General features: G+C 45.1%; 1 protein-coding gene across 1 annotated transcript in view; it reads right to left on the reverse strand.

Annotated features, from left to right (window-relative positions):
- The window catches only part of LOC115162074 (neuronal PAS domain-containing protein 3-like), a 320,867-nt gene that overhangs the window by 30,930 nt on the left and 264,748 nt on the right, over window positions 1–25,189 (reverse strand). The window contains exon 6 of the mRNA XM_029713023.1: window positions 12,939–13,116. Within this exon, the coding sequence (XP_029568883.1) occupies window positions 12,939–13,116 (178 nt within the window). The remainder of the gene's footprint in view (window positions 1–12,938; window positions 13,117–25,189) is intronic.

Raw genomic sequence — 25,189 nt, forward strand, 5'->3', positions numbered from 1 at the left:
CATGACTAAATCAGGAACAAGGAAAAATCCTTTGAAAACTAAACTTCCAATGGTTTTCCCTAAAACCTTCTCCAAACCCTCCTCTCTGTAGTGTCAATGTGACACCAACAGCATGACCAAACATGAGTATAAATACACTCATAAAAGGTATACTCAGAAATATATCCTTTATATACTGGCCTGTTTGTATTTTCTTACAAAACTAAACTTCCAATGGTTTTCCCTAAAACATTCTCTAACCCTACTCTCTGTTTAAGAGATGACATATGTATCTAAGCTGGAGACACGCCTGAGTCAGCAGTCAGCATGTCAGCAGTCAGCATGCCAGCAGTCAGCAGTCAACATGTCAGCAGTCAGCATGTCAGCAGTCAGCATGTCAGCAGTCAGCAGTCAGCATGTCAGCAGTCAGCATGCCTCAGTCAGCATGTCAACATGTCAGCAGTCAGCATGTCAGCAGTCAGCATGTCAGCAGTCAGCAGTCAGCATGTCAGCAGTCAGCATGTCAGCAGTCAGCATGTCAGCAGTCAGCAGTCAACATGTCAATATGTCAGCAGTCAGCATGTCAGCAGTCAGCATGTCAGCAGTCAGCAGTCAGCATGTCAGCAGTCAGCAGTCAGCAGTCAACATGTCAGCAGTCAGCATGTCAGCAGTCAGCATGCCAGCAGTCAGCATGTCAGCAGTCAGCAGTCAACATGTCAGCAGTCAGCATGTCAGCAGTCAGCATGTCAGCAGTCAGCAGTCAGCATGTCAGCATGTCAGCAGTCAGCATGTCAGCAGTCAGCATGTCAGCAGTCAGCATGTCAGCAGTCAGCAGTCAGCAGTCAACATGTCAACATGTCAGCAGTCAGCATGTCAGCAGTCAGCATGTCAACATGCCAGCAGTCAGCAGTCAGAAGTCAGCATGTCAGCAGTCAACATGTCAGCAGTCAGCATGTCAGCAGTCAGCAGTCAGCATGTCAACATGTCAGCAGTCAGCATGTCAACATGCCAGCAGTCAGCATGTCAACATGTCAGCAGTCAGAAGTCAGCATGTCAGCAGTCAACATGTCAGCAGTCAGCATGTCAGCAGTCAGCAGTCAGCATGTCAACATTTTAGCAGTCAGCATGTCAACATTTTAGCAGTCAGCATGTCAGCAGTCAGCAGTCAGCATGTCAACATGTCAGCAGTCAGCATGTCAGCAGTCAGCATGTCAACATGCCAGCAGTCAGCATGTCAGCAGTCAGAGGTCAGCATGTCAGCAGTCAGCAGTCAACATGTCAGCAGTCAGCATGTCAGCAGTCAGCAGTCAGCATGTCAACATGTCAGCATGTCAACATGTCAGCAGTCAGCATGTCAGCAGTCAGCATGTCAGCAGTCAGCATGTCAGCAGTCAACATGTCAGCAGTCAGCAGTCAGCATGTCAGCAGTCAGCATGTCAGCAGTCAGCATGTCAGCAGTTAGCAGTCAGCATGTCAACATGTCAGCAGTCAGCATGTCAACATGTCAGAAGTCAGCATGTCAACATGTCAGCAGTCAGCATGTCAGCAGTCAGCAGTCAACATGTCGGCAGTCAGCATGTCAGCAGTCAACATGTCAGCAGTCAACATGTCAGCAGTCAGCAGTCAGAAGTCAGCATGTCAGCAGTCAGCATGTCAGCAGTCAGCAGTCAGCATGTCAGCAGTCAGCATGTCAACATGTCAGCAGTCGAAGTCAGCATGTCAGTAGTCAGAAGTCAGCATGTCAGCAGTCAGCAGTCAGCATGTCAGCATGTCAGCAGTCGAAGTCAGCATGTCAACAGTCAGCACGTCAGCAGTCAGCATGTCAACATGTCAGCAGTCGAAGTCAGCAGTCAGCATGTCAACAGTCAGCACGTCAGCAGTCAGCATGTCAACATGTCAGCAGTCGAAGTCAGCAGTCAGCATGTCAGCAGTCAGCAGTCAGCATGTCAGCATGTCAGCAGTCAGCAGTCAGCAGTCAACATGTCAGCAGTCAGCATGTCAAGGTGCAGACAGCAGAAGTCTAGATGAAGGCAACGTGAGGCGTGCTTACAGGCAAATAACGTAATAATAATAAATGCAGCAGATCAATTAGGAAATAAAAGTGAAAGGCCCCAAACAGTGAATGATAATTAAATCCAGAGTGTAAACACTCATTAAAAGTGCTCTAATTGACAAAGTTTTCTCTCAAATTGACATATGTCCTTTCAAATGAATGTATTATTCTAGTCAGGCAGCTATGGTGGCTGCCATATAGTCCTCAACGTGAATGGAAAAAGACCAGGGGTCTTGTTGTTGATTAACGAACTATGCTTTTTTACAAGAGTCTATTCAAATGAAAAAAAGGCTAAATAAGAAGCTTGGTCATTCAAAAAACTGAAGATGAAAGTTTTTAGATACCCAGGCCACACCTGCTGGCTGCTGAAAATATGAGACTTGACTTGTGATATTATGAAGACCCTCCATACACTGATTAGAGTTATCCCAAACCTAAAGATGTCCATCTAGACAAGTTAAGATAAGATTCACTTTTTTGACCCTGAAGGGACATTTGTCTTGGACATTCAAGACAAGGCCTATAAATGATGACTCAAACAGTGTTCTCCAAGAGAGCTCCTTCCTGTCCCAGTGTATACACACTGCCATACCCAGCGGTCAGCTAAGCCCATGTTCCCCTAGGCATCCCCAGCCCGGGCCCATCCATTATGAATATGGTAATGGGGGTGACGCGGTGACACGGCAGGCCAGTTGTTATCAGCTGCAGGTCACTGGGGCCCCATGTCCACGCTGAGAGGTAGTCTGAGTCCCAAAGGGCACACTATTCCCTACTTTTTACCAGAGCCCTATCGGAATATGTTGTCATTTGGGACACAGACGTGATCTCACCCACCCAGCAGAGGAGCAGAGTGTCCAGTTCTGTTCTGTTATTCTCCTCTGACTTTGCTGCTTACGTGATTTGAAATGAAAGAGAGGTGAGGTTGAGGTGGTGGGTGTCAGATACAAAGCTAGACAGAGTAGATGCAGGTGTGTGTGTGTTTTTTCTTCTTATCTCTGTTATCTCGGTTATCTCTGTTATCTCTGGATACGATTCCCTCATCATAACAGCCCACCCTGAGTGTGACATCACAGTGCAGGGGGAGATGGTGGAGATGATGGTTGAGCGTGTCCTGTCATGGCTGCATGTTACGAGGTTGCTGGCCCGCTGCTAATCACAGGTAGCCTGCTTTAACCAGACTGAACGCCGGTTCAACAGTGAAACATAGTGAACTCAGTTTGGATGCCTGGCTAGATCACAGGGAGGTGGAGGGAGATTGTACTGGCTCAGACAGAGTAGGCGTACCGGACGGAACAGCAATAACACTTGTCAAGACAGAGACCCCAGTCACAACTAATGAACAGGGGATGATAAACAGAGACAGGGCTGCCATGCTACTTACTGTGTAGTGCCTAGTACAGTACTGGCTATAGCAGATGAAAAATATAGAGATAGCTAGGGATTTGTATTTATTTATGACTGTGAAAACTGTTCTGAAAACTGGTGTGCACATTTCCTGCCATTTAAGTTGATCAATGTTCTGCTGCTGAGGAAAGATGTATAATCATGTGGGAGAGTGGACTGGACTTCCCTCATGACTGAGTCAGAAGGAGAATAACTAGGTCAAAGCTTGAGCTGCAGATGGTTGGTCCACTGGTGTGATAATACTAGATATCAATAAGAACAACTGAGGTATTAAAAGGAAAATCGCATTTGTCTTTATCTTAAGACAGATAATTTTTTTTTGCTAATGAATAAACTAATTAATGCACCTAAAAGACTCATACAACAAGTAATAGAAAGAGGCTCAGCCACTGAATTCTAAAGGTCAATGTCGGGAACCAAACATGGAAATGCACTTTATGAATCGACGGCCCCTAATGGCATTCTAATTTGGAAGAAAGCCCTCAAAGCAAGTTGATAGATATTGGCATATTATTTTAGCCTTCCCCTCTTTCTTTCTGCCCGCCGCCCCTCCCCGGTCAAAGTCCTTTTCTTTAATCAAGTTGCAGGAGAGACAGAGAGCGCTCTGCACTGGGGGCTCGGAGGTTGCAGATGGCTGCTTCACTCCAAACTGTTCAAGCTTCACTGACCCATTTCATCAGCTCTGTCAAAGCCTTGCACTGATACATGTTGACAACATTAAATCTTAAAAATTGAAAGAAATGAATTAATATGCAAATTCCATCAGCTTTGTAATAAAAATGTCCTTGACAAAACAGAGAACACCACCCCCAGAGGAATATTGTGAATTATCCTAGCTCCGTTGTTCTATAAGTTAGTCTGAGGTACACAAGTCCTCCAGGAAATCAGTGTGGATCTGACTGGGAAATAATTATGAAGGAAGAACAAAACACTAGCAGGTTGTATGAATGGAACAACATGGGGAAAGGCCTGCTACTCTTTGTTATTCACTTTGAATTAATAGGATTACTTTTCCTTTCAGATCCATATACACCTAAAAATCAACACATCCCTATCACACCACGATGTTTGCGTGAGAGAGAGAATGTGTGTGTTTCAGAGAGAGTGTGTTGCACACACACAATTCAAATGTTAGGCAAGTGCACAAAGGACACTGTGGAGACAAGAGACATTTTCTCATTCTTCATGAGCCGCATCAGTCTACGGGGATCTTACAAGACAAAAATGACCCATACAAAAGTAGCAGGTGGCTACAACCAGTTCTCAAGTGGAATTAGCTGAAATATGAGACCTAATTATCTGTGGAGAACCAACGCACAACAAAGGAGATAAACTTACACTTTGAAGGACCAATGATGAATTAAAACGAACACCTCACCTAAGTTCTGATCTGTGGACAAACGGACCAGTGTCGGTGAAACCCTGAGTGGAATGCCAACCATTGACTAACACACGAATAACATTCACAGGGTTAGGTTATGTCTGTACGGCTGATAACTGGCAAAAGATGCCAGTGACAAAGTAAACAAAGAAACGTCTTTACAAGGTCACAACATCCTTGTTAACTAGAATATAAAAAGAGAAGCTACCGTATCATACAAAGTAATCCTTACTGTGCTTGACTCCCAATAGATCACTTCTCTTTCCATTTTCACCGCTGTCTTTAGTCTGCATATTACCATGACATTATTGTATATCTTGTGGCTTTGTACTTCACTACGCAGGTAAAGCTAAGGAGATCATAGGGTTTTTCTGGAGTAAAATGTGATTTTTCTCCACAGAATAGACAGATTATTAATGTGTGTTTGTGTTGGACACTGCTTTATGCCTTTGTTCCCCTTCTTTTAATGGTCTTCTGAAGACTACATCGATTAAGGTGGAAGAGAAAGACTGGATGAAGGTGTAGACAGTAGGGCTGCGTCCCAAATGGCAATCTATTCCCTTTAAAGTGCACTACTTTTGACCAGGGGCCATAGGGAATAGGGTGCCATTTGAGATGCAAGGAGTGTTGAGCGCTTGCTAGCTAGCACACAAATCTGGGCTTATTTTTTATTTAAGATGCAATACATCATTACAGGAGTCTTAGGGGAACAGACTCCACACACCATCATGCAATTATGAATATTGACATCCCATGTACATAGTCAGTCTCGCCAATGGAAAATATTCTGATTCAATTAGATAAAGAGTAGCTTTCATTTTTACGCTATTAAAATAGAATCTACATGTCAACTGTCTGATAACAAATGAAATGCAAACTGCCTGAGAATTGGATTGTATTCATGTATGCGTACACAGAATACGTTTTCAGTCCTCTCAACGATAGACCAAGCTTTCTCCTCCGTTGTCCTTTCCCCCACTCCCCCACCCTTATAGCCTCCACCCCCCCACACCCTTTCTCTACTAAGCCCTCTTTCTACCCTCTACTTTGCTTTTCCCTCAGCTCTCTCTACTCTTTATTTACCCTGCCTCATTCTCTCCCTCTCTTTTTACCTCCTCTCCTTCTCTCTCCCTCTACTCCAAACGTTCACTTCTTCTCCCTCCCTGCAACAGCTCCCAGCCAACCCTGGAAGATCAGAGCAGCTGTAAAATAATGAATAATGTGCCATCCTAGTGGGGCATTACTTGTGCACACAAACCTCAGCCCAGGCATTCATCACTCGCCAGGTATTGTCAGTGAAAGTTTAATTGCATAAACACTCTGTAACTGTCCTGTCATATTTCTTGTCAGCCTGGATTCTCTCTCTGGACGCACTATCTCACAAAACTATAATTGAATTGCTACCAAATCACATCGGTGCTGAGGGGAGAGGGGGGGACCTTATGAATAGAATTTGTTTCCTATCAGCAGGTTTGACAAATTGTGCCATGAGGAAAAGCAGGAGTGATAATTTCCCAGTTTATTGGGAGTAGACATCTTATCTACCACCTGCTCTTATAAGCACCTAGTTAAACAAATATATATATAATATATATATATGAAATTTAGGCCCAACAAAAAGCAATTAATCTCAGAGAGTGGGCAGTCTAAATAGTACACAAAGCTGCAAATAAGCCATCATTTACTCCTGTGAGTGATCTAAAATATGTATTTAAAAGGGGTGCCAGAGAGGTGAGTCAGATTGCAGAGGCTCCTTTTCTATGAATAAATGCCTGAGAAACACAGTGACCCATCTTGCATATAAGAGCTCAACAGAATACCAATGCATTCCTACCCAGTTAGACAGAGTCATTCAGACATACCAATATTTCATGTCTGATTAGCTAACACTCCCTATGTACAATTCTAGAAGGCCGTTATTTGTGAGTGAGGAGTTGGTAGTGGAGTCATACAATATGTTAATTGCTTGTGTTTTCTGTCAACATGCTTTGTATTTGCTATTCCGCCCTCTGCGTATACTCAAAGAGACATGGTTTGTCATTTCTACAAACTGGAAAAATAACTAAATTGCTTTTTTAAACAGAGCAAGGCTGTGACTGCAATGGCTTCTTGTTTTGTTTTCCATTTCTCTTCCTGGAAGGAAGTAAAAAAACAACTCTGTCTTAACAAGCTATCACTTGTCTGACCAGGTATTTATTTTATACAGAGCAATTATATGACAATTCCTAAAACAAAGCAGAATATTCAGATTACACAATAAAGCTTTGTCTAGGTAGGAAAACAAAGCCAATATATAAACAAGAGGGTCTCCACTCTGACAGGGTATCATTATTCTAAACCGTTTAACATCAGAGATCTGAACTCCAAAGTGGCTTTTCCTCCTGTGTGAAAACATGTGGCATCTTTATCAAAAGCCTTTCCCACAAAGCACTGCAGCACTCTCTGTCCCTCTACACTGCATGGGAACAGAGCAGTGTGGTAATGCCTTGCGCCTACAACACTCGGCTGATAAAAAGCCTTTTCTGACAACCTTATCAGCCAAATAAGCTTAAATAAAACCGGCTTCTAATAGTCTAGAGACTGCTTGATCCTTTCTTTGTCTTTCAAAGCTCTGATACCTTCCTTCTCCAGTGATCTTGTACTTTCTTTGAGACAGAATTTTCAATCTTGTAGGCCAGCTAAGCTGTCATTAGTTTCTTTGTTGCTCCTTAGGGATTGTTTTGCGTATATAGGCGCTGAGCCGAGCGGTTTGATAACTGCTGGGAGCGGCTCCGGGTACTAGGAGGAGTGATGGTGAAATGTACAGATGTTTCAAAAGCGTTTATTAGTCCTTTTACTAATGTGGGAGATGAGAGTTTGACAGCTTTCCCTTTTGGAGGGGTTACTGCAGTTACCATTGTCTTCAAGTACAGTCAACTAGCTGTCAGAGGTGTCTGTCGTACCCAGACACACAGGATAATGATAAATAATTGGCTGCACCTGCAACCTAAATAATTATATATATGGGTTTTTCACGCTCAACAGTTTCACGTGTGTAATAAGAATGGTCCACCACCAAAAGGACATCCAGCCATCTTGACACAGCTGTGGGAAGCATTGGAGTCAACATGGACCAGCATCCCTGTGGAACACTTTTGACACATTATAGTCCATGTCCCGACAAATTTAGGGTGTTCTGAGGGCAAAATGTACCCTTCACATACGTATAGCCTAGTCCACAATACGACTGGTCTGGTATTGTCTTTCCATCCACACCACCAAAGACCAATAAGGACTCTTGGCTACAGGACATCTAAAAGAGAGCAATTTCACCAGCAGACTATAAATGAGGCAGGTGGGATGGTAGATACAAAGCTGTGACAGCTGCCCCTGTGTAAGAGTATCACATCTGAGCACACATGACCCCAACACAACCAACCTGCCAGTCCTCCACCCCCAGCCTCCGTCCTCTACAGCACCAGTCAGCCTGGCTGCATATCAGACCCCGGGCCTCTCTGTCTTCCTCTATAATCCAGCACCAGTCAGCCTGGCTGCATATCAGACCCCGGGCCTCTCTGTCTTCCTCTACTCCAGCACCAGTCAGCCTGGCTGCATATCAGACCCCGGGCCTCTCTGTCTTCCTCTACTCCAGCACCAGTCAGCCTGGCTGCATATCAGACCCCGGGCCTCTCTGACTTCCTCTCTGGCTGACTGTGGCTGGGAGCGACGGTGTGAGAGGGCATGTGTGTGCGTGTATACATGCTTTATAAGCAGCTCCAGCAGGTCTATCAGCCAGGAGGACTGGCGTGGCTGGGAAGGTGAGGACAGGGCCAGGCTCTCTGGGAGAGAAGACGCTAGCTCTTCTCCTCTCCTGGCTGACAGAACAGGTCCCCTTCCTCTCCTATTCCCCAGGACAAGAGCTAATACAAACACGCACGCGCATGGAAGACCATTCTGAATACTACACAATCTATACTTTTTACATACAGTCTTTAAACTAGGCCTCAAACTTCAGCTTGTAAAAATCTATTCTAATATTCTCAATGATAATGATCACTTCAGAAGTTTGATTTAAACGTAGCTGATATTAAAATATGAGAAATATTAATGCAGAGGATGAGAAGAATTTCACATCAGGGCAGTGAGCTCTTATGTTGTCACTCAACTCTTCCATTATCTTCATTTGATCATGCTCTATTGTAAACAGCACCTCATCTAGTCTTAGTTAGAAAAGTCATTAGAAAAGTCTAACAACAATAGTCTCTGATGGCTCAATGTGTACTCTGAAAAATCCAATTAAACTATGAGAGCACGCTTGTTTTAAAATGGCTATTTTTTGCTTTAGTATAATCATTTTGTAATATAATAACTGAGAGAAAGTTAAAGTGGTTTAACACTGTATTATTAGCACATAGGGTTGATTTAATATATTCCAGTACATCAAATCCATAATAAATATTGTGTGAATTTGCAGGATTAGTGTATGCCTATAGAGTTAATACTGTTTTCTGACTGAGATATGCTTCTTCACATACCAGGGTGATGCTTATTTATAAAACCCTCTTAGGCCTCACACCTCCCTATCTGAGATATCTACTGCAGCCCTCATCCTCTACATACAACACCCATTCTGCCAGTCACATTATGTTAAAGGTCCCCAAAGCACACACATCCCTGGGTCGGTCCTCTTTTCAGTTCGCTGCAGCTAGCGACTGGAACGAGCTGCAACAAACACTCAAACTGGACAGTTTTATCTCAATCTCTTCATTCAAAGACTCAATCATGGACACTCTTACTGACAGTTGTGGCTGCTTCGCATGATGTATTGTTGTCTCTACCTTCTTGCCCTTTGTGCTGTTGTCTGTGCGCAATAATGTTTGTACCATGTTTTGTGCTGCTACCATGTTGTTGTCATGTTGTGTTGCTACCATGCTGTGTTGTCATGTGTTGCTGCCTTGTTATGTTGTTGTCTTAGGTCTCTCTTTATGTAGTGTTGTGTTGTCTCTCTTGTTGTGATGTGTTGTGTGCTATATTTATATTGTATTTATTTTTTATTTTTATACAAGGCCCCCGTCCCCGCAGGAGGCCTTTTGCCTTTTGGTAGGCCGTCATTGTAAATAAGAATTTGTTCTGAACTGACTTGCCTAGTTAAATAAAGGTTCAATAAAAAAAATACAAAATAAAAGGTGAAGAACCTTGCCCCCAACTCAGAACCTCATACCATGACTTAAGATCGGGGTGTGTGTGTGTGTGTGTGTGTGTGTGTGTGCGTGTGTGTGTGTGTGTGTGTGTGTGTGTGTGTGTGTGTGTGTGTGTTTGAAAGGGGAGGAGAGAGGGTTAACAAAGGTAGATTCTGGGGCTATTGGTAAAGAGCTCTATTTACATTTCAAATGTCACATGCAGCAGACACCTGTTAAAGGCTAGAGTAGGATCCACACAAATCAAAGGTTAAACATACTGGGATAGGAGTTCATGCAGTCCACACACACACACACCACACACCACTAACACATACAGTATACACACACACCGTCCAACACCGTCCAACACCCCCCAGCCCATACGGCTCTACTGCCCACAGCTTCAGAGCAGCTCTGTCCTTGGAGAAAGTCATTATAATTGTCCCTTAAATTACATAAAACTTAGATGACAATAAACTCAGGTAACTTCATAATTATGATAAACCTGTACAATTACAAATAATTATTCACAGTCATTGTACTAATAGCATAATTAGCAACAATAATCAAGGACTTATGATCCCAACATAAGTCAAAGCCTTGGAAAATGATGACTGTTGCGACACATAATTAACTACTTATGGCAATTAGTTGAATTTTCATTTTTACACAAAATGAATACAGTATTGTTGAATGAATTTGAATGTTTTAACAGACTGAATTGCACTACCTTGACTGGACACTATTCCCTGTGAGAAGAATAGCGACATCAATGCAACACATACTTCCCAGTAATGCTGTTTTTAACACGAGAGCTATGGTGAGTAAGATTTCAAATATATTTATTACATATGGCAAATGAAATTAACACTTGAAACATGTTTTCTCCTAAGACAGTGGGGTCAACTTTCTAAAACATGAATATGGAGAGACCCTCTCTACAGGATTGTAGTGTGGAACTTTAGTGGGAGTAAAAATGAATACGAATCAATAGAGGACCAGTGTGTCCTGAGGAAGACTGATCTGATGATCCTTACCACAACCACAACAACAACCTGTGTTCATGATGACATCACTACACAGATAGTGCATCCCGCTCCACTCTCATCTTCATCAAAGAAACTTTCTCTAAGATAAAAAAGGTATGTTCTGCTCTGACACACACACAAACACACACACACACACACACACACACACACACACACACACACACACACACACACACATACACACACACACACACACACACACACACACACACACACACACACACACACACACACACACACACACACACACACACACACACACACACCTTTATTACCAAGCTGACATGCCCTAGAGAGGGGAAGGGGAAGGAAACCGACAAATCTCAGTCTGCTGCACGTATGCAAAATAGACTGTTGATAACACTATTCTGTCCTGCAGGTATGACTGGTTGGCTGGATGGCTGGGGAAGAAGATGTGACATCCCCCATCCATTGGTGGAGCTGAGAGAGGGAGTACAACAGGACAGCTGAGCTGGGGGGAGGTGTGTGTTTGGGGTGGGGGGGTGACAAGAGGCTGGAAACCCCCATCCTGGCACACTGCTTTCGTTCACTTAGCTCCCAGAGAGGGAGAGAGAGAGAGAGAGAGAGAGAGAGAGAGAGAGAGAGAGAGAGAAAAGGGAGAAGAGGGAGAAAAAGAGAGAGAATGAGAGAGAGAGAACGAGAAAGGGGAAAGGGAGAAAAGGACAGGAAGGGTTGGAGGAGTTAAAGAGTTGGGGGGGTCTTTGTCTCTTCCTACAGCCCATTCATAATGAGTCCCTGTGTAGACAAATATATCTCAACGTCGGGAGCCCTAAAGCTCTTTAGATACTCCTTCCTTCCTTCCTTCCTTCCTTCCTTCCTTCCTTCCTTCCTTCCTTCCTTCCTTCCTTCCTTCCTTCCTTCCTTCCTTCCTTCCTTCTCTCTCACTCTTTCTTTCTTTCTCTCTCTCTAATCTCTCTTCTTCCACTGCTCTGCCAGTGTGAAATATCTCCTGGCTGGAAAGAAATGCACGAAAAGGACAAAATGTGGAACTTAAATTCATTTACAGCCCCAATCAGGAAATAATAAATCCTTTGAAGATCTAATTACAGAATCTCTCCGGCCGACCAGCCAATCTTCCTCCTGTTTGAACAGCTTGATGAACCAAGGGACTGATGGATATCAAGTCATTTTGTTTAATTTATAAATGGATTTCCCCCTAATACTTAAATTATCATCTGTATAACACAATGAAAATGGGAACATTTGGAAGGCAAAGTCTATAACAGGCCTGAAAAGAATTCCAATGAGGGATGTCGCCTCTTTTCATTCCTTCTGTAATGAAATTGGGGAAGGGAGGCAGAGTGAGGCAGGGTAAGCTGTGTGTTACAGTACGGCTGGGCTCCACTGTCCCTGTGAGGGAGGATCTGGGGCATGGCTAAAAACACTCCTCAGACATATCATGTCACACACACACACACACACACACACACACACACACACACACACACACACACACACACACACACACACACACACACACACACACACACACACACACACACACACACACCCTTCATAACAGAAAACCCTCACAGACTTGTTTGAGTGAGTGTAAGCTAACAGCTGTTGGTACTTGATATTAAAAGGATAAAATGCAGCAACTCAGTACTAACACTTTACTGTAAAAACAACAACTACAAAATCAGGTATTCCAGCTTCAAATGACCAAAGTATCACAATTACAAAACAACATAAACATGCCAAAAGCTCTCAATATTCAACTGTGTTAAAGACAGCACATTTTACAGTATTTTCATGAAAGGCCACCCTATCCCCTGTCACCCCTCTCTCCTCATCACCCCACACCCCCTCCCCATCTTCCCCATTCAAACTCTCCACCAGCCATCATCTCTATCCTCTCCCCTCCCTCCCTCTCCTCCCTCTCTGCCCACCTGGCTCGGGGGTCGCTGCGTGTGAAGAGGAGGAGGCAGAGCTGGCGCCATCCTCGGTGGCGGTGCCCTGAGAAAGGAGGCCTCGCCCCGGGGGCAGCTTCATGCCCAGCTGCTCTGCCATCTCCACATGATCACCGGGGTGGACGTAGTCAAACACACTACTTCCTGTCAGCTCCACCTGCAGGGAGGGAGGGACACAGAGAGACAGGGAGGGTCATTATTACAGTAGCACCGTGTGTGTGTGTGTGTGTGTGTGTGTGTGTGTGTGTGTGTGAGTTTCCAGAGGTGTACCACAACATGAATTCTGCTACCAGAAGTAACATCCTACTCATCCAATTTCTAAATCCCCCCTCCCAAAATTCAAACTTAACAAAATTTGTTCTAAAATTAAATAAATAAAATCCCCTAACCTTTAAACACTCTAATTTCCTAGGATGAAAACAGGATTTGCCATTGTTATTTGGGTATGACAAGGAAAACCATCAGGCTGTTAATATGTCTATGCCTCTAATAAACTTAGCAAAAAAGAAACGTCCTCTCACTGTCAACTGCGTTTATTTTCAGCAAACTTAACATGTGTAAATATTTGTATGAACATAACAAGATTCAACAACTGAGACAGAAACTGAACAAGTTCAACAGACATGTGACTAACAGAAATGAAATAATGTGTCCCTGAACAAAGGGGGGATCAAAATCAAAAGTAACAGTCAGTATCTGGTGTGGCCACCAGCTGCATTAAGTACTGCAGTGCATCTTCTCCTCATGGACTGCACCAGATTTGCCAGTTCTTGCTGTGAGATGTTACCCCACTCTGCCACCAAGGCACCTGCAAGTTCCCAGACAATTCTAGGGGGAATGGCCCTAGCCCTCACCCTCCGATCCAACAGGTCCCAGACATGCTTAATGGGATTGAGATCCGGGCTTTTCACTGGCCATGGCAGAACACTGACATTCCTGTCCTGCAGGAAATCATGCACAGAACTAGTAGTATGGCTGGTGGCATTGTCATGCTGGAGGGTCTGGTCAGGATGAGCCTGCAGGAAGGGTACCACATGAGGGAGGAGGATGTCTTCCCTGTAACGCACAGCATTGAGATTGCCTGCAATGACAACAAGCTCAGTTCAATGATGCTGTGACACACCGCCCCAGACCATGACAGACCCTCCACCTCCAAATCGATCCCGCTCTAGAGTACAGGCCTCGGTGTAACGCTCATTCCTTCAGGGATAAACACGAATCCGACCATCACCCCTGGTGAGACAAAACCGCGACTCGTCAGTGAAGAGCACTTTTTGCCAGTCCTGTCTGGTCCAGCGACGGTGGGTTTGTGCCCATAGGCGACGTTGTTGCCGGTGATGTCTGGTGAGGACCTGCCTTACAACAGGCCTACAAGCCCTCAGTCCAGCCTCTCTCAGCCTATTACGGACAGTCTGAGCACTGATGGAGGGATTGTGCGTTCCTGGTGTAACTCGGGCAGTTGTTGTTGCCATCCTGTACCTGTCCCGTAGGTGTGATGTTTGGATGTACCGATCCTGTGCAGGTGTTGTTACACGTGGTCTGCCACTGTGAGGACGATCAGCTGTCCGTTCTGTCTCCCTGTATCGCTGTCTTAGGCGTCTCACAGTATGGACATTTCAATTTATTGCCCTGGCCACATCTGCAGTCCTCATGCCTCCTTGCAGCATGCCTAAGGCACGTTCACGCAGATGAGCAGGGACCCTGGGCATCTTTCTTTTGGTGTTTTTCAGAGTCAGTAGAAAGGCCTCTTTTGTGTCCTAAGTTTCATAAATGTGACCTTAATTGCCTATCGTCTGTAAGCTGTTAGTGTCTTAACGACCGTTCCACAGGTGCATATTCATGAATTGTTTATGGTTCATTGAACAAGCATGGGAAACAGTGTTTAAACCCTTTACAATGAAGATCTGTGAAGTTATTTGGATTTTTACTAATTATCTTTGAAAGACAGGGTCCTGAAAAAGGGACGTTTCTTTTTTTGCTGAGTTTATAAACCCCCTTCCTGAATATCCAATCACATGGCGTTGGTATTTCCTTCTGTGCGTTACAATGGTGTTTGGCCAAGCAACGCTCACTGATCAGGTTGGGTCTACAGGGACCAGAGTATTACATGGGGATAATCTCTTTCATGTCAAATCCCTCGAAGCAATTTAGTCCTTCATAAATGATACTCCAAAGAAGAGACAATGATTAAGAAGTGAAATGATACACCAATACTGTGACGTGAACTTACTGTTGTTGCTGTATAACTTTTCTATTTATCTAGCCAACAACATGATTTAAAATGAATTAAACATATTCAAAACTTAAAATATAGAAGGCTGATTAAAAGTGGTTGCAACTAATAGTGTATGTACTTCATAGTTTCATTAAATGTCAAATGGCAGGATGAACAATAGAATTAGAATGAGTAGAACGGATATAGAACCTCTAACCATGGGCATTCTAATTCTACAAATTACAAAACAACACATTGCTTTCTTTAGCCTGTGTCAGTGTCAGTTATGTGGAGGTGAGGATAGAGTCAAGCGCAGGACACAGAACTGAGTAAAATACCGTACATTACTCTCGAAGAAACTCACAAGTCAAAATCCACGCAGGGATAAATAATCCTGACACAAAACAACTAACACGATGACAAGCAAACAATCACGCACAAAACATCATGAGAACCAGAGGGTTAAATAGGGAAATAATCATAACGAGATGGGAACCAGGTGTGAACAATCAAGACAAAACAAATGGAAAAAGAAACGTGGATCGGTGGCAGCTAGAAAGCCGGTGACGATGACCGCCGAACGCCGCCCGAACAAGGAGAGGCACCAACTTCGGCGGAAGTCGTGACACCCTGTAAGCACTCTATGGACAAAGTATGACAGCAATCCACGCTTTGATTTAGCACTAATGTGTCATTTTGTAATTTGGTGAACAATCCCTCTAACTTTCAGTCTCTCCAAGATGTGTATGTTAAAAATAGTATCTAACAACTACGTAAGCTACTTAGATCAGGACCCAATACATAGCAAACATACATGGTTCTGTTAAAATAGATCATGACACAATTAGGATCGCAGTAGATAAGGAAGCAACAGAGAGAAGAAGACACATTGCAAAGAAGTCTTTTCAGAGTCTCCTTTAGAAGGCTGACACTGTCTGCGTCCCAAACTTTTGACCATGGTCCACAGGGCTCTGGTCAAAAGTAGTGCACTGTCTACGGAATAGTGTGCAATTTGGGACACAGTCTCTGGCTTCTATTTATTGGGCTAAAGGGAATGAGATTCTCTTAGGAGGCTGGCGAAGTGGAGGCTTCGGTGGCTGGGGATAGAGATGGGGGGGGCTAGGCAGCTTGGGAGGTGGAGGGGGCCAGGCCTGGTGGCTGGGGATAGATGAAGGGGGCTGGAGAGGTGGAGGGGCCAGGCCTGGTGGCTGGGGATAGATGAAGGGGGCTGGAGAGGTGGAGGGGCCAGGCCTGGTGGCTGGGGATAGATGGAGGGGGCTGGGGGGCTGGAGGGGGCCAGGCCTTGTGGCTGGGGATAGATGGAGGGTGTTAGGGGGCAGGGGAGGTGGAGGGGCCAGGCCCGGTGGCTGGGGATAAATGGAGGGTGTTAGGGGGCAGGGGAGGTGGAGGGGCCAGGCCTGGTGGCTGGGGATAGATGGAGGGTGTTAGGGGGCAGGGGAGGTGGAGGGGTCAGGCCTGGTGGCTGGGGATAGATGAAGGGGGCTGGAGAGGTGGAGGGGCCAGGCCTGGTGGCTGGGGATAGATGAAGGGGGCTGGAGAGGTGGAGGGGCCAGGCCTGGTGGCTGGGGATAGATGGAGGGGGCTGGGGGGCTGGAGGGGGCCAGGCCTTGTGGCTGGGGATAGATGGAGGGTGTTAGGGGGCAGGGGAGGTGGAGGTGGAGGGGCCAGGCCTGGTGGCTGGGGATAAATGGAGGGTGTTAGGGGGCAGGGGAGGTGGAGGGGCCAGGCCTGGTGGCTGGGGATAGATGGAGGGTGTTAGGGGGCAGGGGAGGTGGAGGGGTCAGGCCTGGTGGCTGGGGATAGATGAAGGGGGCTGGAGAGGTGGAGGGGCCAGGCCTGGTGGCTGGGGATAGATGAAGGGGGCTGGAGAGGTGGAGGGGCCAGGCCTGGTGGCTGGGGATAGATGGAGGGGGCTGGGGGACTGGAGGGGGCCAGGCCTTGTGGCTGGGGATAGATGGAGGGTGTTAGGGGGCAGGGGAGGTAGAGGGGTCAGGCCTGGTGGCTGGGGATAGATGGAGGGTGTTAGGGGGCAGGGGAGGTGGAGGGGCCAGGCCTGGTGGCTGGGGATAGATGGAGGGTGTTAGGGGGCAGGGGAGGTGGAGGGGCCAGGCCTGGTGGCTGGGGATAGATGGAGGGTTTTAGGGGGCAGGGGAGGTGGAGGGGCCAGGCCTGGTGGCTGGGGATAGATGGAGGGTGTTAGGGGCAGGGGAGGTGGAGGGGTCAGGCCTGGTGGCTGGGGATAGATGGAGGGTGTTAGGGGGCAGGGGAGGTGGAGGGGTCAGGCCTGGTGGCTGGGGATAGATGGAGGGTGTTAGGGGGCAGGGGAGGTGGAGGGGCCAGGCCTGGTGGCTGGGGATAGATGGAGGGTGTTAGGGGGCAGGGGAGGTGGAGGGGTCAGGCCTGGTGGCTGGGGATAGATGGAGGGTGTTAGGGGGCAGGGGAGGTGGAGGTGGAGGGGGCCAGGCCTGGTGGCTGGGGATAGATGGAGGGTGTTAGGGGGCAGGGGAGGTGGAGGGGTCAGGCCTGGTGGCTGGGGATAGATGGAGGGTGTTAGGGGGCAGGGGAGGTGGAGGGGTCAGGCCTGGTGGCTGGGGATAGGAACTCCTACAGATTACAAATGGCTGAATTTCCCCTCAGATAAAGGAGTGACATAATCACATCCCCCTTAGAAAAGAGAGACCATTGTACATCAGTCTTTAACCTAAAGAGCAACACACTACCATGGATTACCGAACTAGGGATAAGAGATGGCGATTCCCATTTGTAACTGGATTAAGCCAGAATAATAAATGATCTGACTGCAGCCCGTGCGGTCAGTGTGAATGCCAGTCCAGCGCTGACTGCCTGCTGAATACATTTCAGAATGGAGATGAAACAAGCCAAAAGCTTTCTATCTCTCTTTCACAGGCTTGGTGGCAGACAAACCTTTTGTGGCCCATTATAATTCATGAACACGACCAATGACTATTTTAACTGTATTAGAATGAGCCTTGGCTCAACAATGCAGTCATCTGCTTTAATCTCTTCTGATGACTAGATGAGAACAATGCGCAGCCGGGGCAGAAATAATATAGGCTCAAATATTCATTGTGTTGCGTCGTGGGCAGTAAAGTGGCCGGTGTTGTCTATTACAAGAGAGGCAGCAGATTATACTCTGTGATGGCAGAAAGGACACATGGATTACAGTGGCTGCATTTGCATTGTAATTTAGGCTGGTGTGTGTGTGGTATTGTCAGGGTTGGAGCACAGCTGGGCCAGGCATCATTAGCAACATGCTTATTCCGTAGAAAATCCCTTATTAATATCTACGCCTTTGACACCTGACTGGCTGGCTGGCTGGAAGGAAGGAAGGAACATAGTCATATAAAACACCTGATTCAACCGCCACCAAACATAAAAAGGCAGTACTTAACGCTTCTTCGTTTTAAAAGAAGGAAACCTCTTAATTACTTAGGGCTTCAGAAATGTCATCTTCCTCTATTAAATGTTCTGCTCTATTAGAACTGTCAAATATCATCACCTGTTAGACAGCCTGCCTCCTGTATGTTTTCTTTCTCTTCATCTGTCTGTCTCTCTCTCTGTCTATCTGTCTCTCCCTCTGTCTGTCTATCTGTCTCTCTTTCTCTCTCTCTCTGACTCTCTTTCTCTGTCTCACTTTCTCTTTCTCTTTCTCTCTGTCTCCTTCTTTCTCTGTCTGTCTGTCTGTCTGTCTGTCTGTCTGTCTGTCTGTCTGTCTGTCTGTCTGTCTGTCTGTCTGTCTGTCTGTCTGTCTGTCTGTCTGTCTGTCTGTCTGTCTGTCTGTCTGTCTGTCTGTCTGTCTGTCTGTCTGTCTGTCTGTCTGTCTGTCTGTCTGTCTGTCTGTCTGCAAACACTACATGACCAAAAGTATGTGGACACCTGCTGGTAGAACATCCCCTGCCCCCTAACACCCTCCATCTATCCCCAGCTGATGCTTGTGTGCAGCTACTCAGCTATGGAAACCCATTTCATGAAGCTCAGACGAACAGTTATTGTGCTGACGTTGCTTCCAGAGGCAGTTTAGAACTCTGCAGTGATTTTGACAAACGAGGACAGAAGATTTTTACACGCTATGCGCTTCAGCACTTGGCGGTCCCATTCTGTGAGCTTGTGTGACCACTTCGTGGCTGAGCTGTTGTTGCTCCTAAACGTTTCCACTTCACAATAACAGCACTTACAGTTGATCAGGGCAGCTCTAGCAGGGCAGAAATTTTATTTACTGACTCGTTGGAAAGGTAGCATCCTATGTCTGTGCCACGTTGAATGTCACTGAGCTGCTCAGTAAGGCCATTCTACTGCCAACGTTTGTCTATGGAAATTGCATGGCTGTGTGCTAGATTTAATACACATGTCAGCAATGGTTGTGGCTGAAATAGCCATGTCCACTAATTTAAAAGTGGGTCCACATACTTTTGTACATATAGTGTAAAAATAAAGAAAAACCCTTGAATGAGTAGGTGTGTCCAAACTTTTGACTGGCACTGTACTTTTGTATATGTAGTGTATCCCTCCCACACACACACACACACACACACACACCCCTCCACCCTAACCCCCTTCCACCCCTAACCCCCCCGCCACCCCTCCACCCTAACCCCCTTCCACCCCTAACCCCCCCGCCACCCCTCCACCCTAACCCCCTTCCCGTGTGTATCAAACAGTTTCCTGTGTGTATCAAATAGCTTCCTGTGTGTATCAAGAATGGTCCACCACCCAAAGGACATCCAGCCAACTTGACACAACTGTGGGAAGCATTGGAGTCAACATGGGCCAGCATCCATGTGGAAACCTTTCAACACCTTGTAGAGTCCATGCCCCGACGAATTGAGGCTGTTCTGAAGGCAAAAGGGGGTGCAAATCAATATTAGGAAGGTGTTCCTAATGTTTTGTACACTCAGTAAATATTTTACTTATAAGAGCTCTTAAATGTTAATCAAAGCCTTCAAACGTGCATATTTAATGATCACATTTTATCATTCTATAGAGCACCATCCCATGAGGAAAGTAACATTTCAGATGACTGTTGGGAGGGAGAAAAATATAAAATCCATCCCACACTTCTAAAATATCGGTGTGACTTTGTAAAGTACTAATCAAATAAATTGATGTTGGCTCTAGGGTTCAGAATGAATTACTGCATTTAACATTAGATAAATGAAAAATTATAAGGTTGATAGAGTATAATTACTCTTGTATTAATGATTCATATTACATTGCCCTCAATTGTTAACACTTGGCATAAAGCTATGGAAGTTTAATAAAAAAATTAAAAAATTTCTTAACATGGCAAACTGCTGTTCTTATAGGGTTTAAATAACTAATACCAGACCTATGTTATTACTGATTTATTCAACTAAAGAGGGAAGGAGGGAGGGAGGGTCCACCAGCTTTGATAATACTGCAAATCTTCAATACTGTCTAAATGACAGAAGAGTAAGAAACCTGTGGTCTCAAGTGTCACAAACCAGCATCACTTGGATAGAGGACCAAAGCAGCATCACTTGGATACTGGGCCAAAGCAGCATCACTTGGATAGAGGGCCAAAGCAGCATCACTTGGATAGAGGGCCAAAGCAGCATCACTTGGATAGAGGGCCAAAGCAGCATCACTTGGATAGAGGGCCAAAGCAGCATCACTTGGATAGAGGGCCAAAGCAGCATCACTTGGATAGAGAGCCAAAGCAGCATCACTTGGATAGAGGGCCAAAGCAGCATCACTTGGATAGAGCGCCAAAGCAGCATCACTTGGATAGAGGGCCAAACCAGCATCACTTGGATAGAGGGCCAAAGCAGCAGTGTCCTCCCACCCATCTCTTGCGTGTGTGTGTGTGGGTGTGTGCGTGTGTGTTTTATATGCCAGAGTGGTATCACACCACTCTTCATGCAGAATATCTAATAACCAGGGCTCTAGTGAATATCTCTAGTTATCTCCTGGTTCCAAAACAAATGGAAAGGCTACACATATATGGCTGTAGCATCGTGGGCATCAGAAGCTGAGAGGATTTTAAAATAAAAACAGACTTTCAATGGCTTAAAGGAAGCTAGTAATTAAGGGCAATTGGAGCTGTCTTCCTTGTGTGCTGGACAGGACCCAGGGGAACCACCCAGCTACCTGTCTGACCTTGGCAAATGGTGGTCCTTGGCTGAGACTGTGACCCGCTGAACCCCCTCTCACATCCAATCTCCCTCACACAGTACATAGGGCGACCTGCTTCATGCAAATCACCACTCCCCCATGAGACCTGTATAAACTACAGCCTAATTAAATATTTTTTAACGATGTGAGTAATTTTTGCCAAGGGGTGGATTCGGGGGAAATTTAATATGAGATTACAAAAGATGTTCTCGGCGTTGATTCTGTAAATGATTGACGATCGAGTGATTATGATAAAAGCACCAGCGCCAGGAATGAGAATGAAGTCAGCCTTATACTTAATTTCTCTAATAACACAAATGCTTTCAAGAACCCCCCAAAAAAGATGCCAACATAGTCCATCATATGAAAATGATGGATAACGCAGACATTGCCAAGCTCAAGGCAGCAAAGTAATATTTGTCAGCCAAATGACAAGGTCTTCTAATTGCACAAACCAAACAGACATACAGATCAGAACTGTATACGCTCTGATGATGCTCCCTCTTTCTCTCCCCCTCTCCCTCTCTCTCTCTCTCTCTCTCTCTCTCTCTCTCTCTCTCTCTCTCCATGTTAACTGCAGAGGGCTTTCTCCAGTCCACTCAAGTGTTACAGTGGTCACAGATTACAGTAACCTTTAACAGGCCTGTGACAGCCAAGATACAGATTTAGTGGAAAAGCAGTCAGTCTCTCTCACTCTCATTCTCCCTCTCTCTCTCTCTCTCCCCCTCTCTCTCTCTCGCTCTCTCAATCTGTCTGTCCCTCTCTCCACCCCCCCTCTCTCTGTCTGTCCCTCTCTCTCTCTCTCTCTGTCTGTCTGTCTGTCTGTCCCTCTCTCTCTCTCTCTCTTCAGCCTTTAATACCACATTGTGCCACTGCTCCAGCAGGCCTTAATCTCCCTCCAAACTAAAGCCTGTCACTTCAGGAGGGAGAAATGGGAGGCTTGGAGAGGAGAGGACTGGATACTATACTACTGAATCCGACCTGTTACAGTTGAAGTCGGAAGTTTACATACACTTAGGTTGGAGTCATTAAAACTCATTTTCAACCACTCCACATATTTCTAGTTAAGATAACCTCTTTGGTCTAGGGGGCAGTATTCGGAAGTTTGGATGAATGAGGTGCCCAAAGTAAACTGCCTGTTACTCAGGCCTAGAAGCTAGGATATGCATATAATTGGTAGTATTGGATAGAAAACACTCTAAAGTTTCCAAAACTGTTAAAATAATGTCTGTGAGTATAACAGAACTGATATAGCAGGCAAAAACCCGAGGAGAATCAACCCGGAATTCTTTTTTTGGAGGTGACACCATTTAAAATGCCTGTCTATGGGGAAATCAATGGAAAACCTCCCAGATTGCAGTTCCTAGGGCTTCCAGTAGATGTCAAAAGTCTTTAGAAAGAGATTCAGGCTTTTTTTTTTTAATTAGCTAGAATTTGTAGTTTTTCTAAGTGGCTCCCATTTTGGCTGTAGTGTTGTGGTGCTCGTCGGTGAGGGACGTTTATTTACATATTAGGGTACCTTCGGATTGATTAGAAATGTTGCTTGACTTGTTTAGACAAAGTTTATTGGTAACTTTCGGGATTCATTTGTATGCATTTTAAACGAAGGAAACCGGTGGATTACTGAGTCAAGCGCGCCAACTAAACTGACTTTTTTGGGATATAAAGAAGGACTTTATCGAACAAAAGGACCATTTGTTATGTAGCTGGGACCCTTGTGATTGCAACCAGAGGAAGATCTTCAAAGGTAAGTGATTAATATTATCGCTATTTCTGACTTTCGTGACGCCTCTGCTTGGTTGGAAAATGTATGTAATGATTTTGTATGCGGGGCACTGTCCTCAGATAATTGCATGGTGTGCTTTCGCCGTAAAGCATTTTTTAAAATCTGACAAAGCGTCTGGATTAACAAGAAGTTAAGCTTTTAAATGATGTAAAACAATTTTATTTTCATGAATGTTTAATATTACGAATTTTGTATTTTGAATTTCGCGCTCTGCAATTTCACCGGATGTTAGCCAGGTGGGACAGGGAATTTTTACTAGGTTTAAATGTCAGGAATTGTGAAAAACTGAGTTTAAATGTATTTAGCTAAGGTGTATGTTAACTTCCGACTTCAACTGTATATTATTATGGGGGTATGATCTTTGACCCCCTCTAACTTTCTCACTCAACATTATTGACAATTCATTCAGGATTATCCGTAATCATGGTATCATAAGACCTTAATGTTGTAGTGTTAGGAAACATATTCTATTCTTATTTACAATATTTACAATAATTCATTTCTATTGGGAACGTAATAATCTGAAACACAAGCAAAATTAACTGCAAATGCATCAATAGTCACAAACTTGATTTAGTGCTAGGAATAAGCTTTTGACTACTTCATTTATAAGAATCTTTAGGGGTGACCATCATTTTGACCCCTAATGTGAACTTTTTCTGAAAAAATAAATATTACTTGTTAAACAAAATATATTTCTCTGAGCAATTGTATTTCCATATATTTAGCACACAATATAGACTTCCCTGAAAAGTTGCATATCACGGGGGCTATTCGATGCTAATGCAGAACGCCACAGGATGTTTTTGTGCTGGTCAAGGGCAGACAGGTCTGGAGTGAACCAAGGGCTATATCTATTCCTGGTTCCATTTTTTTTGAATGGAGCATGCTTAATTAAGATGGTAAGGAAGACACTTTTAAAGAATAGCCAGGTATCATCTACTGACGGGATGAGGTCAATGTCCTTCCAGGATACCCCGGCCAGGTCAATTAGAAAGGCCTGTTCGCTGAAGTGTTTTAGGGAGCGTTTGACAGTGATGAGGGGTGGTTGCACCCTTACGGATGCAGGCAATGAGGCAGTGATCGCTGAGATCTTGGTTGAAAACAGCAGAGGTGTATTTGGAGGGCGAGTTAGTTAGGATGATATCTATGAGGGTACCCGTGTTTATGGATTTGGGGTTGTCCCTGGTAGGTTCATTGATTATTTGTGTGAGATTGAGGGCATCAAGCTTAGATTGTAGGATGGCCGGGGTGTTGAGCATGTCCCAGTTTAGGTCACCTAGCAGCACGAGCTCAGAAGATAGATGGGGGGCGATCAATTCACATATGGTGTCCAGGGCACAGCTAGGGGCAGAGGGTAGTCTATAGTAAGCGGCAACGGTGAGAGACTTGTTTCTGGAAAGGGGAAGTTTTAGAAGTAGAAGCTCGAATTGTTTTGGTACAGACCTGGATAGTAAGACAGAACTCTGCAGGCTATCTCTGCAGTAGATTGCAACACCGTCCCCTTTGGCAGTTCTGTCTTGGTGGAAAATGTTATAGTTAGGGATGGAAATTTCTGGGTTTTTGGTGGTTTTCCTAAGCCAGGATTCAGACACGGCTAAGACATCCGGGTTGGCAGAATGTGCTAAAGCAGTGAATAAAGCAAACCTAGGGAGTAGGCTTCTATTGTTAATATGCATGAAATCAAGGCTTTTACGGTTACAGAAGTCAACAAATGAGAGCACCTGGGGAGTAGGAGTGGAGCTAGGCACTGCAGGTCCTGGATTAACCTTTACATCACCAGAGGAACAGAGGAGAAGTAGGATAAGGGTATGGCTAAAGGCTATACGAACTGACTGTCTAGCACGTTCGGAACAGAGAGTAAAAGGAGCAGGTTTCTGGGCACGATAGCATAGATTCAAGGCATAATATACAGACAAAGGTATGGTAGGATGTGAGTACATTGGAGGTAAACCTAGGCATTGAGTAATGATGAGAGAGTTATAGTCTCTAGAGACGTTTAAACCAGGTGATGGCATCGCATATGTGGGAGGTGGAACAACATGGTTGGTTAAG

The sequence above is a fragment of the Salmo trutta genome, chromosome 25 (assembly GCF_901001165.1).
Source record: "Salmo trutta chromosome 25, fSalTru1.1, whole genome shotgun sequence".
Lineage (NCBI taxonomy): Eukaryota > Metazoa > Chordata > Actinopteri > Salmoniformes > Salmonidae > Salmo > Salmo trutta.